Genomic DNA, 15,978 nt, shown 5'->3' on the forward strand with positions numbered 1-15,978 from the left:
TTTGATTGATTTATTCAATTTATTTGATACCATTCCACTTATTCTGCTCCAGCCATTACCACAAGCCTGTCCTTACCAATTAAGGTGCCACAGACCCCCTGTGATATCTATACCGCTCAATATTTTGATGTTCATCATCAGTATGATAAAACGTGTGAATTGTGGCACAATAATATTGCTTCATTGTTTTGAATGTAGCATTCAGCTAATACTGCCTACTGTAATTACCACGATGTCAGATAAAAGCTATAAGTCAGTTAGTCTATATGTCAGCTGGAAGTCAGATAACAGTTACTTGGATTGTTAGCAGCTATTCTGAATACTGTTGCAGTGGAAATTAGAGAAAAGAGATTTGTATGTAGTGTATGTATGGTGTAATGTAAATGAATAAATGTATGTTTATTTTCACTTTACTGCTTGAAAGCCAAAAATAGATTATTTGTCATTAAATCCTTTTAGTTGTTTGCTAACCAAATCACTGTACGGTCTTGGAAGGAGTGTAATTATATTCAGACAATATGCAACAACAAAAAAATAAGAAACTTAAATAAAGACGTCTAGCTTCCCTTGGATATACCACATTATATTTCCCTGTGGACTTGTTTCAACAACAACATTTCAGCCTACTCCATAGTACGTCATACGACAGTGAACAAAAAGCTACATTTCAGTGATTTTTTTACCTCAGTTCCCGTTTCAGATGAAAATGCCTTCTCTGCATTCTTCTGAAGTTTCATTCCCTGTTCTCATGGGAGGTTGAGCAATACCAGACCACCTAAATAGGAAGTAACAATCCCACAGAAACTTGATTCAACATTAGGAAATCCTTTTTTTGCTGTATTTATAATTCCTTGAGCAAAATTATTCAGAAATGGCTACATTCACCATATATATTCTTACCCCCTTGAGTGGGTATCAAGTTACATCCGCAAATTGTAATAACTATGTCCATCACAGTTACATCATCAAGTCAATCATTGTCTTCTTTAGATTCCATTCAAGCAGCTGAAAGTAGATGATAGAACAGTGCTGACATTCGGAGCCACCCCTCCAATAGGAGCTCAGGCAAGAGTCTCCTGTAGTCAAAAAACAATCAAAGGCCACAAGAACTACAGATTCCATCAGCCCATGAGGCAGATGTGAAAGGTTGTTTACCGTGAATACATTTCAGCCCAAAGGGCAACGAGTGACAACTGAGGTACAAGAAGATAGCATAGAACAGTTTGAAAGGTCTTACTAAGGATGAGAAAGCACGAGGACTCATTAAATACAGTTATTAAATAATTAGAATTATTATTATACTTCTAGAAAATAACATTATGCACTCCAATAATGAAGTTAGTCAACATAAACAATGTTTTAAAACTGTATCTATTCTAAAACTATGTGAACTTTCCTTCAGTCAAAGTAAAGCAGAGAGCAGTGAGTAACATTCAGGTTTTTACACTCTTCACCGGTTCTGCTCATCTCACAAAGAAAACTAAGTGCCATTCTTTCATTTCAAACCAGCAACAAAGTCTCTGCTGGACTGATGATAAGTTACAGACTATCTGTCTGGTTAGCAGCAACACCTCTGTTTCTTTGGAAACACTCAAGCATATTTTTGCACAGTACATTCAAGGACTACCAGCCTCCGCACTACACGCAAGCTTTTCTGAACCAGATATCTCCATATATATATATATATATATATTGCCTTCTTTCTAAAAAGGATTACCTCATAATAACGTGGCCCATATGTCCATAATATTAAACATATCCCCCAATGTCAGAGAATTACATTGGTTTGTTTACATTGGATAGTCTCCAAAAAGCCAAAATCTGTCAATCTCAGAGAACCACCACCTCCTCGTACCCAGTGTCTTCCTCCACCCCCCCGTCTCCTTCCTCTGTGTTGATCTGTGCCACTCCCAGCCTGTAGAGGGCATCCCTGATCACCACCTCCCCAGGCTGGCAGGCCTTCAGCACTGTGCTGATCTGCTGGTCCACCACCTCCCGGCTGGACAGGAAGTCCTGCAGACGGTTGTACAGGTAGTAGTAGGCCGTGTTGTCAAAGGCCAAAGGCCGACGCCGCAATGATGTCACCAAACCCTCAGAACATTCCTCCTCAGTGACCTCTGACCCTTCTGTTACCTCGGCTTCAACCTTGAACCCATCCTTCCTCTCCTCCTTCCCTTCGTCCTCTTCTTTCTCGTTGTCTCTCTCCAGGTCTTGTACCAGACTGCAGTAAGGTTCCAGCTCATTGCAGAGCCCCATTGAGTGGTGGTCCAGACAGGGGGGCTCCTGGCCATCTGTAGGCCCAGCAGGGTGCACTATCCAGCGGGAAGAGGACTTGGTGACAGGGTGGACCTGGGGGTTCTCCACCACGGAGGACAGGTCAGCACTGTAAGGCTGGTCCTGTAGCTCAGCACACGACACAAACTGATGGAGAGAGGTGAGATGAACAACAATATCACAGTACCTAGTTCATCTATTATGTAAATAGAGACCAATTCATTCTTCAAATTGTATCGTCAAATCAGCATTTTACAGGTTAAAAAACCTTCCGACACCATCCTGATTTAACCTCGGTTTCCCTCCTAGTACAATAATCAGACGTCAATAACTAAGCCCTTTCCATGCTCAGTGTGAGGGCCTACCTCTGGTTTGTCCATGGGGTCAGAGAAGCAGCCCTGGTTCCTGCCCCACATGGTGGAGGCCAGCTCAGGGTACTGCACGTCTGTACACAGCGCCACCTGGCGGGCAGAGTCGGTAACGTAGACGGGAGGCCAATACCGGGAGGACACCAGCAGGTCCACGTGGTCGCGTGCAGTCTCACCCTTCACCAGGTACTTGGAACCACACACCACCTGGAGGAGTATGGGAAAAGTAGTCTTCTATCATCTGTCTGGTTCTCATTATGTTTTTATTGGTCAATAGATTTTGTTATTGTGCAAGGCCTGATTGACTACCCTATCATTTTGACTGACAGACTAAATGCTTGATTGACAGAGTAATAGTTGAACGGATTCTGGTGGACGACTGATTGATTTATTGATTGATATTGATGGGTGAGATGTGTGCGGTTACCTGATGGGGGCAGATCTTGGACAGCTTGCCTGCTGTGAGGTGTGGAGGGGGCTGGGGGGCCGTGGAGAGGCCGTTCTGAACACACGCACACAGGGAGATCAGAGAGACCAGCAACTCATCCTGACAGAGAGAGAGAAGAGACATGTGTCAATCTCCTAAATACACACAATCAAACCAGAAATATACATACATAGAGATATCACAGACACACAGGGTTGATCTATACCTTGTTGCTCTCTGGTGCAGTGATCTCTCCACAGCATTCCAGTATGGCTTTGAGCTCCTCTGCACTGTGCTCGTCCATTCGGTCCGGTCTGAGTTGGCCCTCGTGGATCAGACGCACCAGAACTGATGGGTCACCTGGAAAACACACACACACACACACTAGAATTTTACACACTTACATGTTTATTTATTATTGATAAACAAGTAATGATCAATGAAATATCTGAAAGACTTGAGAATGATGTTTATCCTTCCAGTGATTGGCTTATTCCCCAGCCCTGAGAGAGTGACTTCCTACCTGTGTGCTGTGTGAGGAGCAGGGCCTTGTCCTTCTCTGTGTTGATGACAGTGGAGCTCCTCATTAGTGGTGGGATGAAGGGGGCGATGATGGAGGCGTCGACCCGGGTGATGGGGACGCTGCAGGGGAATGCTGCCTGCTCGATGGCCTCACTCTCCATGGTCAGCCAGAAGTCATCCACATGCACCTTGTCTGGAGCCCCGAAGTCTGGCCACGTAAACTACAGGAGGGAGAGCGAAACACAGGTATCATCATGACTACACCACTATGCACACCAGACAGCTTGACTGTCCTGGAATCAGGCAGGCTAAAACAAATTAAGTAAAGAAAATCATCTTTAATTCTTTATTTTGACGGTTTGGATCTGTGGCTCTTTTCAGTCTCCCCCTGACCTGCCGTCTCCTCAGTCTCTCACCTCCACATTCCTAAGCTCCAGCACGTTGTGTGTGTACCGCTGGGCGATCTCCATCTTGGGGGCGATGCCACACACACCACAGATCATGTCGTTGTAGTCCCTCACAGTCAGACACTCAAAGGCCCAGTAGCCACTAACCAGCAGCTCCTGGACATGGGCCAACTCCTCAGGACTCAGAGTGTGGACTGATTGATGGGGGGGGGGGGGGGGGGGGGGCGAGAGAGAGAGAGAGCGAGAGCGAGGGTTGGATGAAGAGAGGAGAAAGAAAACAGAGATGATAGATGAAGTTTGAGAAGGGTGGACATGAACAGATCTCTGTTGAAAACCCTCTGAATTGTATGTTGCTCCAACGAAGTCTTACCAGCGTGGTTGTGGATGTGGTCCAGGATGGTCCTGACTATCTGGTTAGGATGCCGGCCCAGTCTGACCTGACTCCGGATCTTAAAGAACAGGTCCAGACTCACCAGCAACCTGTTGCCAACGTTGAACAGACCTGGGTGGAGGTCGGTGAAGCTGTGCAGGGCCAGACACTGGGGGTTGAGACACACCTTCAGCTGGAGAGAGGCTGTCTGGATCAGAGAGTCAGTCAACAGCCAGCAGTCCTCCTGCCCTGCTAAAGAACTATGGTACAGAACACCAGAGAGACATGATAGAGAGACCTGCCCTGCTAAAGAACTATGGTACAAAACACCAGAGAGACCTTTCCTGAAACCACACTATGAAATATGAAAAATGTCCAGAAATGTCCAACCCGAGCCATAATAAACCCAAAACTACACAAACAAATCTTCTTCTCACCTCTGTCCTCCCTTGAATAGCGGGTAGTGACACAGAGCACAGTGTGTGGCTGCAGACTCATAGAACCGCGGCCAGCCTGACTGGACCTGCACCTCCCCCAGGCCCTCCCCTTCCCCTAACACCTGGTCCCCGGCCTGGGTGGTGGTGGTGAGGACCACCTGGGTAGAGTTGAGTTCCTGGATGAGAGCCAGGGTATCATGGAGCTCAGCCTCACTCTCAGAGATCTGCAGGGCCTGACGCAGCAGCTGCAGGGTGGACTGGCGCTGAAGCTCCCTCTGGGCTGGGGACAGGGTCCGGTACGGATCTAACAGAGCTACTGAACCACCCTGAGTGAGTGAGAGAGAGAGAGGAGGGTGATAGGATGAGGGAAAATAACAGAAAGAGGGTTGGAGGATGAGAACAGAGAGATGAGGAAGAATTCAGACAGACACAGAGAGAAATACAACAACACCAAAACATAGACTGCATCCTAAATGGCACCCAATTCCCTATAACCCCTAAATGGCACCCAATTCCCTATAAAGTGCACTATTTTTGACCAGAGCCCGATAGGGTGCCATTTCAGACGCACCCATAGTGGGATACTCTCCAGACTGACCTGTGCCTTGGAGCCCTTGGCGTTCTTCCTGGACAGCTCCAAGCCACAGCAGGGGCACTCCGCAGGCTTGTGTCTGTTCTTATAGACATAGCCACATGACGGGTTCTTACAGCGACCCCTGCCCCGCGCCGTAGACAGACCCAGGTCCTGACACACACACACACACACACACACACACACACACACACACACACACACACACACACACACACACACACACACACACACACACACACACACACACACACACACACACACACACACACACACACACACACACGAGTCAAACAGAGGACATCCAGTTATACAGACTACACTGAGCCTGCAAGAGGACGTGTGTGGATGGCGTATGCTCCCCAAAATGTAGTTAAAAAGGTCCCACTAACCAGTGTGGAGGTAGAGTTCTGTTTGAGAGGAACCACTGAGAGGATTTTCCCCACTTTATCAGTAACAATATACTGGCTTCTGTCCACAGGAGTAGGGAGAGTCTATAGGACAAAACAACACTGAGAAACCTGGAGACAAACACTTAATCAGCATGTTTCAGCTCTGTGTGTGTATGTGTATGTGTATGTGTATGTGTATGTGTATGTGTACGTGTGTGTGTGTGTGTGTGTGTGTGTACCTGTTCCAGAGGCGTTGTTGTCACGATCTGGCCGAGCTGTTTCAGAGTGTTAGGTTTCAAACCTGCGATCATCTCACTGAGCTCTGTGGTCCAAACACAATCACCACATTAAACACGTTTGTTTACCTCAGAAACAACTAGTGTCACTTCCCTTAGATCAAAGTAACCACTTTGAAAACGAGTACCTTTAGCTTGGCTTGAGTAACCATGATAAAATACAACCATTTTATCATTAAAACATATTGTATAGGTACATGTGGGTGTGTATATCATACCTGTGGTTGATTTGCTGCAGGTGGTCTCCTCAACTTTGCCTTTATGAGGAGGGACAGTAATCCACTGGACCACGGCCCGGCCTAGTTTCAGAGAGACAAATGTGTGTTTACACCCCAGACAGCATTCATCTTAACAGACTGACCTGAAATAGGGTTTTTGTATCTGTCCACAGCAGTGCCCACCTGTGTTGAATGGGGCAGGGAGGATGGCTCTCACAGGTCGCTTTTGACCAATCACACTGCTCCTTTCCTGTACTTTGACCCTGGCACCAGTCACATGTGTTCCAACCAAAGCTCTGCTCAAAGACAGAACAGCTGAAACTTAAAAAAAACGTTCTCTTTAACCAATCAAAACATGAAGCCCACTAAGAGAAATACTCTCACAGGGCTTGTTTGAAAAATGGTTCTCAATGTGACCATTAAATGATAAACCATCAAAGAAGGGCTAAATTAAAGAACTAGATGCTCACATCATAGTAGTTGTCTGTGTCCCTGACACCGCTGGAGCAGGCTGTATGACTCCCTGGCTGATGGCTCTGCCTCCCTCTAGTGGTGGTCCTGGTGTAACTGCACGCTGCTGCACTTGTCCTCTGGGCTCCCGCGGTCCTCTCCCTCCCTTCCGCCATCCAGACACCTTAATGTTCTGATCATCAGAGGGAGGCACACTAGTCTTAGGGAGGTCCCCAGGGTTTGTTGGTGGTTTCTGGGCATACGTCTTGAATGAAGCAGCAGCACCTGGAGCCTTCACCGCCTGAGATGGAAAACGTGGAAAGTTTGTCATACCTCGGAACTGTTAAGTGTACGACTCATTATTTTCCTACCAATAAAATGTAATCTTTACTTCAACATTCAAATTATGATGGAAGAGACGTTTAAGCCAGGGAATGTGTAGACTTACAGCGGGCACCCACTTGCCCCCCAGGTAGTTGCCACAATCAGGGCAGAAGGGGGGTTTGTGACGGGTCACGTAGACAAAGGAGCAGCCCGCTGTCTGACAGCTGCCCCGGCCTCTTCTGGTGTATTTATTCGACTGGAGACAGAAACAAAGATGCTTTAGTAAAAATCTGCTAGTTATGGAGAATGTCTGACTGGTCAAATGACATGTGTGTATATTGTAATATATTGCTTGATGATCTAATCAAAGAAAATTGGATGACGGTAAATTGATGTAGTGGAAGAAAATCAGTCTGAGTAGTTTTACCAGTTTGTATGAGGGATTAGTGTCCCGTATCACCCTAGCTCCTACAGGTACCATGACAACAGAGGCTACAGAGCTGGCTCCTGGCAACGTCCTGTGCTCCATCAGATCCTGGGGAAACAAGTGTTTTATCTACCATTACTGCATTGAACAAACAGACAAGGCAAATGAATAGTAACCCTAGACTGTTGAATGATCAGCAGTAAGGTAAGCCAACTCCCTGTGTCGTTGCAAACTAACCTGATTGGGTATGATGGTGACCAGCTCTGTTTTCACGTGTTGCACCACCGTCCCGCCCACACGTCTCCCGTCAGTCGACATTCCAATGACACTATAGCCCCCGCCCACCATCCTGGGCTCCTCCTCCTTGAGCAGCAAACCGGCTGACGCCAGGTGAGGTGCATTGTGGGATTCGTGGGCGGCAGAGACTGAGGAAGAGGAGTGATATGATGAGGAGAGGACCCCCTGCAGGGCCCCGGAGTGTGTTAGGGTCACAGCCTTTTCGTCTGTCAGGCCCTCGATGGCGATGCACTGCTCCGACAGCTCCACCTCGCAGCCCAGCACCAAGGGAGGGTACTGGGGGGAACCAAGGGACAGGGAGGGCATCACCCCTTCCCCCACGGGAGAGTCCAGACCCTCCATACACACCTCCAGCTGGGAGCTTGTCCTGTCATCTGACATGGCCCCCTTGGGCAGGAGGACGTAGTTGGCCCTGGGGAGGATCCTACGGAAGCCTGGGAGCTCCTGGGAAGGGCCCATAGATGACTACGGAGGATACAGAGAGATGGAATAGTGTTATCATTATGACTAGGAGTTTTTCCTGACCACATGATCTTAGATACCAGACACACTGGTGGAAATATGAGGTAACCGTACCGTGTCCGTCCCTTCCTTCTCCAGCTTGGCCTTCTCCAGGTAGTAGCCCTTTTCTGCCACGTTGAGCCTCTTCCAGCTCACACTGATCCTCTTGTTGATCTCAGACTGGGGCAGGCTGGGGAACTCCTGCTGCATGGTCTGGTGCACATCAAAGTAGTACAGCAGGTAGGCTGATCTGGAGTTGAGAGATCAAAACGTGATCAATAAATGTCATCTTGACTCATACAGCAGTCAACTCAACACAAAGATTGGGTCACTTGGTTAAGCTTTCTCCGCCTAGCCAGGCATTCCAAATCAAGTGCACTCAGTCAGTGTGAAAATAGTATGTCATCTGGGTCATTCTTGAATTGCAGTGGTAAATGCCTTCACTCAACTTTGGCACCATGTTAAAAACCTTTACAATGACAAACACATGACAAATAATACATGTTCTGTTTTATTTAAACGTTATTTAATAAGAAAACATATGTAAGTCCTTTATACTGCAACACATCTCTTTGTATGCATTGTAGAAAGTAATGGGGGCAAATTGGCTTGTCCCATTGGTGTAGAGGTGTAGTGACATGTCTTGGGGATTTAGAGATACACTACATGGCCAAAAGTATGTGGAATCCCTTCAAATTAGTGGATTTGGCTATTTCAGCCACAACCATTGCTGACATGTGTATAAAATTGAGCACACATCCATGCAATCTCCATAGACAAACATTACTGAACATTACTGAAGAGCTCAGTGACTTTCAACGTGGCACCGTCATAGGATGCCACCCTTCCAACAAGTCAGTTGGTCAAATTTCGGCCCAGCTAGAGCTACTCCGGTCAACTGTAAGTGCTGTTATTGTGAAGTGGAAACATCTTGGAGCAACAACGGCTCAGCTGCAAAGTGTGAGGCCTCACAAGCTCACAGAATGGGACCGCTGAGTGCTGAAGCGCATAGTTTTGGCGGATGTCAGGAGAACACTACCTGCCCCAATGCATAGTGACAACTGTAAAGTTTGGTAGAGGAGGAATAATGGTCTGGGGCTGTTTTTCATGTTTCGGGCTAGGCCCCTTAGCTCCAGTGAAGGGAAATCTTAGATGATTCTGTGCTTCCCACTTTTTGGCAACAGTTTGAGGAAGGCCCTTTCCTGTTTCGGCATGATAATGCCCCCGTGCACAAAGCGAGGTCCATACAGAAATGGTTTGTCATGATCGGCGTGGAATAACTTGACTGGCCTGCACAGAGCCCTGACCTCAACCCCATCGAACACCTTTGGGATGAATTGGAACGCCAACTGCGAGCCAGGCCTAATCGCCCAACATCAGTGCCCGACCTCACTAATGCTCTTGTGGCTGAATGAAAGCAAGTCCCTGCAGCAATGTTCCAACATCTAGTGGAAAGCCTTCCCAGAAGAGTAGAGGCAGTTATAGCAGCAAAGGGAGGGACCAACTCCATATTAATGCCCATGATTTTGGAATGAGATGTTTGACGAGCAGGCTTCCACTTACACTACATGGCCAAAAGTATCTATCTATTATTTTGAATGCTAGACAGTGAAAAAAACATATTTAATATATTGTATAGATCAATAAAAACAAAGAAGGCTATGTTTTACTAGTACAATGTGTGTCCCTCAGTTTTATGTCATCACTGATTACAAAGATATTCAAGGACCTTGAGCATTCTCGCCAGTGAAAAACTGTTTTCGGGGTCAATATTAAATATGACCCATCTGCATTGATAGTGGTGTTTGATTGTTTGGGAGCAGTAGGTAGACTACCTGGGTTTTTTGGGTTTCTCCATGATCTCCCCCTTCTGAGCCTTGTTCTTCTTCCTCTTCTTGGGAGAGGTGACCTCCATGAGGGTGTAGCAGCTCTCCACCTCCTCTGTCATCCTCCGATCAGTCTCTTCATACACCTCCATGGTCTCCATGGCTAAAGGGAGCCGAGGAGAGCCTGGGGAGGTTCAGTAACATTGATTCATTTATTTTGTGTCCATGTGAAACAGAACAAATAACGACAAGGGGATAGGTATTAGGGCTACAGGAGGTATGTACATTGTTTATTAATACAACGAGCACAATCATGATAAGGAAAATATAACATGTAGGCTATCATTAGGCAGGTAGCCTAGTGGTTAGAGCGTTGGGCCAGTAACCGAAAGGTTGCTAGATCGAATCCCACGAGCTGACAAGGTAAAAATCTGTCGTTCTGCCCTTGAACAAGGTTAACCCACTGTTCCTAGGCTGTCATTGTAAATAAGAATGTGTTCTCAACTGACTTGCTTGAGGTAAATAAAGGTTAAATAAAAATAAAATATATATCATAATTATGTTATGGCAATGTAGATAAATGTATGGCCTTCAAAACAAGCGATAAAAGGACCTAGCAGCTGTGCAAACTCAAGCCTTGGCAACATTGAAACAAGGAAGAGTTGACAGAAGACAACAGCAGACTACCTGCCTGACAGCGCACCAGTGGAGGCTCCTCAGACGAGGAAGGGGAGGACTATCCTCCTCAGTGAATTCCATTCAAATAGTCAAACATTAAAAAAGTTACCCTTTTTAAATAAAACTATACTAAATATATTCACGTCACCAAATAATTTATTAAAACACACTGTTTCGCAATGAAGGTCTACAGTAGCCTCAACAGCACTCTGTAGGGTAGCACCATGGTGAAACTGGAGGACAGATAGCTTCCATCCTCCTCTGAGTACATTGACAATACAAAACCTAGGAGGGTCATGGTTCTCACCACCTTCCATAAACTTACACAGTAATTATAACAACTTCCGGAGGACGTCTTCCAACCTATCAGAGCTCTTGCAGCATGAACTGACACATTGTCCACCCAATCAAAGGATCAAAGAATGAATCTAGAACTGAAAGCATAAGCTACAGCTAGCTAGCACTGCAGTGCATAAAACGTGGTGAGTAGTTCACTCAAAGAGAGAGAAAGACAATAGTTGAACAGCTTGGAACCAATTTCTTCAAAAATGCAGGCGAAGCAAGAGAGAGAGATATTTCATCATTCTTTTTCACTTTCACTTACTTAGCTAGCGAATGCAGCTAGCTAGTTTAGCCTACTCAAACACCGGCTCAATCAGAGGAATCCTATGTTAGCTAGCTGGCTTTGGCTATCCAACACAAAATGGGAACTCTTCCAAGTCAAGGTAAGCTTTTGGTTTTACTAATTTATTGCCACCGGGGCCTGCCGGTGTAACTGCTAAACTTCTTACTGACTCTACACGAACGTTACTGCATGATTGTAGTGGGTTTACTAACACTTTAGTTCTATTAGCTATGTTGATTATGATATTACTTTAATATGGTGACAACGATGTAGCCTGTGTAGCCGTTATGATATGGTTTGGCTAGGAAAGTTTTTTTCACCTGGTCACATACAGATAATGTATTGAAGTCCACAAGCGAAGGGAAAAGATGAGGACGGTGCGTAGATGCGAGAATGAATACAACGTGGCTTCTATGAAAGTGAACAATGTTCACGTGTGCTCATGGGGTCGTCATTCTGCCGATTCTGTTGAAAACGGAAGCAAACGGAACTAAACGGGGATAAACATACCTGAATTTGTCCAGTAGAAACTCTCGTTTACAACTGTTGGACTAATGATTACACCACAGGAGGCTGCTGAGGGCAGGTCAGCTCATAATAATGGCTCGAATGGAGTAAATGGAATGGTATCAAACACATGGAACCATTTAATTCCATTCCAGCCATTACTATGTGCCGGTCCTCCCAAATTAAGGTTCCACCAGCCTCCTGTGAATTACACCCTCAATTAGTACATTTCTCTCGACCTGTGTGCACTTATGTTGTGAACTTTCATTGATAGGCTAGGTTGTAGCAACCTCATGATGGTTATATGGAAAATTTTAGTATCATGTAGTAGCCTAAACCGATGTCACATTGAACTGGGTGAATGGAATATGATTGACAGTCATCCAATATGCTGTAATAGACATAAAGCCATGCTCATAAAAATAAATCGTCCTCCCTGAATTTAAGGCACCGACCGCCACTGTAGTGCACGTGGGGAAGAAATGTGACTATGGACTTTCCCGGGAAACGACAGTGAAATAGAGTTAAATGCAAACCTACAAAAGTTGCAAATAAAGTACGGAAAACAACAACACAGCGACAGCGGATACAACTTTCTAATTATTCTCCCTCCCATGACATTCTCTGATTATTCGTGTATCCTTATACTGACTGCAGACTCGGCAAATTATCCAATGAGAAGCCTCCTTGTTGAACCCTTACCTCTGTTGCCCCGAAGAACTCTCAAACTAGATCTGAGATAGCTTCAAACGACCCTGAAACTGAACTGCATCGCTCACATTGCCAAGAATATGTATATTTCTCTATATTTTGCCTTAAACTGGGCTAATTTGTTTTTAATCTAAGGGCCTCAAAGCACTCGATTTGTCCTAGTCTTGCAGCAAACATGGCGCTGTGTTGTTATGGTTGTCAACCAATCCAGTGAAGGAATGAACAAAAAAAGGCCAATCAGTAACTACGTTTTAGACACGTGAAAGCAATGTGTGAACTGGAAGAGGTAGACGTTTCCATAAAGCACAGATCTAGGATCAGTGTACCCGGTCCATATCCACCTTAATGGGCAAGAGGTAAACTAGCTCAACTGACTTGCAATCAGTACAACTTTACGCAAAAGCAAATAATGTTCCAGGCAAGATAAATTGCTCTGATGTTGCTTTCCACTCCAGGCATACGAGTAGATAACAGAGCATTCAATCGAGCAAAAAATGGCGGATGACAAGGTGAGTGGTGATTTTTGCTTCAATCGTATTATTTTTTTATATATATATATATATATCAGAACAGCGTGATTTAGTCCACTGCTCTTCCTACAGCAACTTGCTTTAACTCAAAACCGGAAAGGCCGGGTTGTTGGTATTCGGGTGTGTAGAAAAATAAAATACAGATACATCAACATAAAGTGTCTTAATAGGGCGTTGAGCCACCATGAGTCGCCAGAACAGCTTGACTGCGCCGTGGCATAGATTCTACAAGTCTCTTTTAACTGGAGCGATGCGACACCATTCTTCCACGATAAATTCCATAATTTGGTGTTTTGTTGATGCTGGTGTAAAAGGCAGTGTGGTGCAAACGCCTCAGTTAGTGTTACCTATGCTCATTGCATTGAATGTGTAACTTATTTGTATGTGTTCTAGGATCCTTTCAAACAGATGAAGGATCTCAACCAGCTCAAGAATCAGCTGGAAGAGATCCAGAAACGTGTGGAGAGTGAATTTGTAGAAGGAATCCCGCAGGTATGTTGTTATTATCCAAAGTTAAAAAGTAGGTGAAATGTCACCTTATGAAACAGAACAGAAGACATACTCAGTCCGGAAAAATCAACAAATAATTATTTATCATTAAAGAGTTGTAATATTAAGGCATATTTTTGTATTTTGTGTGCATCCTTTGTCCTGACTGTTCACTGTTCTTCAGGGGGGCTCTGTGCTGGCATCTCCCTTCCTGAAGGGCTTCCTGGCTGGCTATATGGTGGCCAAGCTCCGCTCCTCAGCTGTTATAGGAGTGCTACTGGGAACATTCACAGGCATCTACGCTGCACAGAACTATCAGGTTCCCAACATCGAAAGCACTCTGAAAGACTATATGAGTTTGTTTAGAAAAGGACCCAAGTAATGGGAAGAACCAGGCCTAGGCTTCATCTTCTAACTGCCTGAGGTTTGGGGCACAACCACCATGTCTCTTTTTCAGAGGCTCAAACCTCTCCTTTGTATACTGTAAAAAATAATATTTGTTTTTAACTGGATTTTGGTCTGAAAGAGTGTGTTTGCTTTGGATTTTGTGCAAATGTTAAAGGGTGAATCTGTCAGTGCCCTGGGAAAATATCTGTTATTCTCTCTGCTGATCAGATTATAAAGTGTGTAAAAGGGGATAAGGTTATGTGCCTTGAGTGTAAGGTTACATTGCAGGGGTGTTTGACTGCTTGCCTTAGTAACATTGCCTGGTGCAGCCATCTAGGCCTAATTGATTTTCAGAACATGGGGTCTGGGTCCCTGTTGCAGCAGGTGGTGGATGAAGGGGAGTCCTCCTGGCCACTCTGCGCCTGACTGGGTACCTGTCTGCCCTGCACGACCCTCCCTGTCGCTAGGCTGAGGACCAGGCGAGTCCCAGCCTTCACATCACAGCCTGAGGCCTTGTGCTGGTCTACTATTTCATCTCAGGGCTAGTAGCCATCTACACAGAGCGGTTGCTGAAGAGCCAGCGACTACCCCTGTACCTGCATGTGTTTGGAGTGGCCATCAACAGGGTTTTCCACCTCTCCAGCATGGGGGGGAGAACAGGGTTTCCTGGAGGATTACTCGGGGTGGTGTGGGCCATTGTGGCAGGCAGCTAATGGGTTGCTGATGTCAGTACTGCTGAACTATGGTAGTGGCATCCCCAGGCTATTTGTCATCTCCTGCTCTATGCTGGCCAACACCCTCCTATCCTGGGTTCTACTGGGCCTGCAGTTCACCCCCTTCTTTCTGTTACCCACTTCTATGATCAGCCTGGCAGCCTAGCTGTACTACAGGTAGCAGGACTCTGCCTGAACATACCTGTGTTATGGACAGTGGACCTCTGTTAACTCCCATTCCACTGCTCCACCACAATCTCTGGCAGCATTATTTACCAGATGATACATTGACATTCAGGTTGGAATGTTTTTAATTTTTTTATGATGCATTTATTTATATATATAACTTTACTTTAGTGACTCATAGTATTTTTCATTTAATGTCCCAGATGGTTTATTTAGTTAATTATTTGAAGATTAAAATGATGCAATAGAAGCTGCACTTTAGGTGAGTCTTGCAGACCCTTCCATCACATTGTCACTGGTTTATTTGCTACCCATAATGCACACTGCCTACTTTTCACTAGCCTTTGTTTTCCAGTTTAATTGAATTCTGCAATATTCATACTTGTCTTTTCTTCAATATATCATTGGTGGACTAATATAAATAGTTGGGTTTGGGTAATACGTCTACATTATTTCTACATTACACAACACTTGAGTGGTGCTATGATTGTCAGTATGGTCATTTTACAAGCATTTATCATTTCCCCTGCCAAGTAAAATGGTGCAGAAAGTGTTTCTGAAATATTTTATTTCTTTGGTGTTTTCTATTCAAAATAAAATGCCATAAATTCACAAATATTTTCCCTTTTTCTCACTGTTGCTTGGATACCCTGTCCCATGAGTTCATCCCGCACACAGGATGTCCTTTAGCTCAGCCAATGCTACAGAGGAAAGAGGGAAAGAACATTTACAGATACAGATTTTTGGATGAACTAGGTTTAATAAATACTTAATGTATGCAATAGCAATGAAATCCATCATTATTTCAGTGATTTAAAATACATTTTCTTAAATTAGGATCTAGGACAGGGATGGGGCCTTTTGTAGGACCTCGGATGAATTCCCCCAGTCGGTGTCTAAACTTACTGTTGAGAGTTTGAATAGTAGAATTAACAAGGTGCAATTTAGACATTTAGCTGTGTGTATCAGCAGTTTTTCTCTTGTAATGTCAGTCACTGACAGTCACTCAATTAGCCAATGCCCA

The 15,978-nt window shown here is 45.0% G+C and overlaps 2 protein-coding genes across 2 annotated transcripts; one reads left to right on the plus strand and one right to left on the minus strand.

The window, feature by feature from the left end:
- Window positions 1–824: 824 nt before the first annotated feature.
- On the minus strand, window positions 825–12,818 carry hmgxb3 (HMG box domain containing 3). Its single transcript, XM_039012338.1, has 20 exons — window positions 12,641–12,818; window positions 10,138–10,312; window positions 8,378–8,552; window positions 7,742–8,266; window positions 7,505–7,612; window positions 7,202–7,333; window positions 6,774–7,054; window positions 6,487–6,599; window positions 6,304–6,384; window positions 6,029–6,111; window positions 5,790–5,891; window positions 5,404–5,550; window positions 4,806–5,131; window positions 4,369–4,628; window positions 4,008–4,192; window positions 3,593–3,812; window positions 3,296–3,429; window positions 3,070–3,189; window positions 2,640–2,849; window positions 825–2,421 (listed from the first exon to the last, which is right to left on the minus strand). Exons 2-20 carry the CDS (start codon window positions 10,287–10,289, stop codon window positions 1,831–1,833), a joined length of 3,945 nt encoding a protein of 1,314 aa, XP_038868266.1. The 5' UTR covers window positions 10,290–10,312; window positions 12,641–12,818; the 3' UTR covers window positions 825–1,830.
- Window positions 12,819–13,082: 264 nt separating this feature from the next.
- Window positions 13,083–15,570, plus strand: LOC120062038 (SLC35A4 upstream open reading frame protein-like). Its single transcript, XM_039011842.1, has 3 exons — window positions 13,083–13,158; window positions 13,573–13,671; window positions 13,853–15,570. The coding sequence occupies exons 1-3, from the start codon at window positions 13,144–13,146 to the stop codon at window positions 14,048–14,050; spliced, it is 312 nt and encodes a 103-aa protein (XP_038867770.1). The 5' UTR covers window positions 13,083–13,143; the 3' UTR covers window positions 14,051–15,570.
- Window positions 15,571–15,978: the final 408 nt, after the last annotated feature.

The sequence above is a fragment of the Salvelinus namaycush genome, chromosome 17, assembly GCF_016432855.1.
Source record: "Salvelinus namaycush isolate Seneca chromosome 17, SaNama_1.0, whole genome shotgun sequence".
Lineage (NCBI taxonomy): Eukaryota > Metazoa > Chordata > Actinopteri > Salmoniformes > Salmonidae > Salvelinus > Salvelinus namaycush.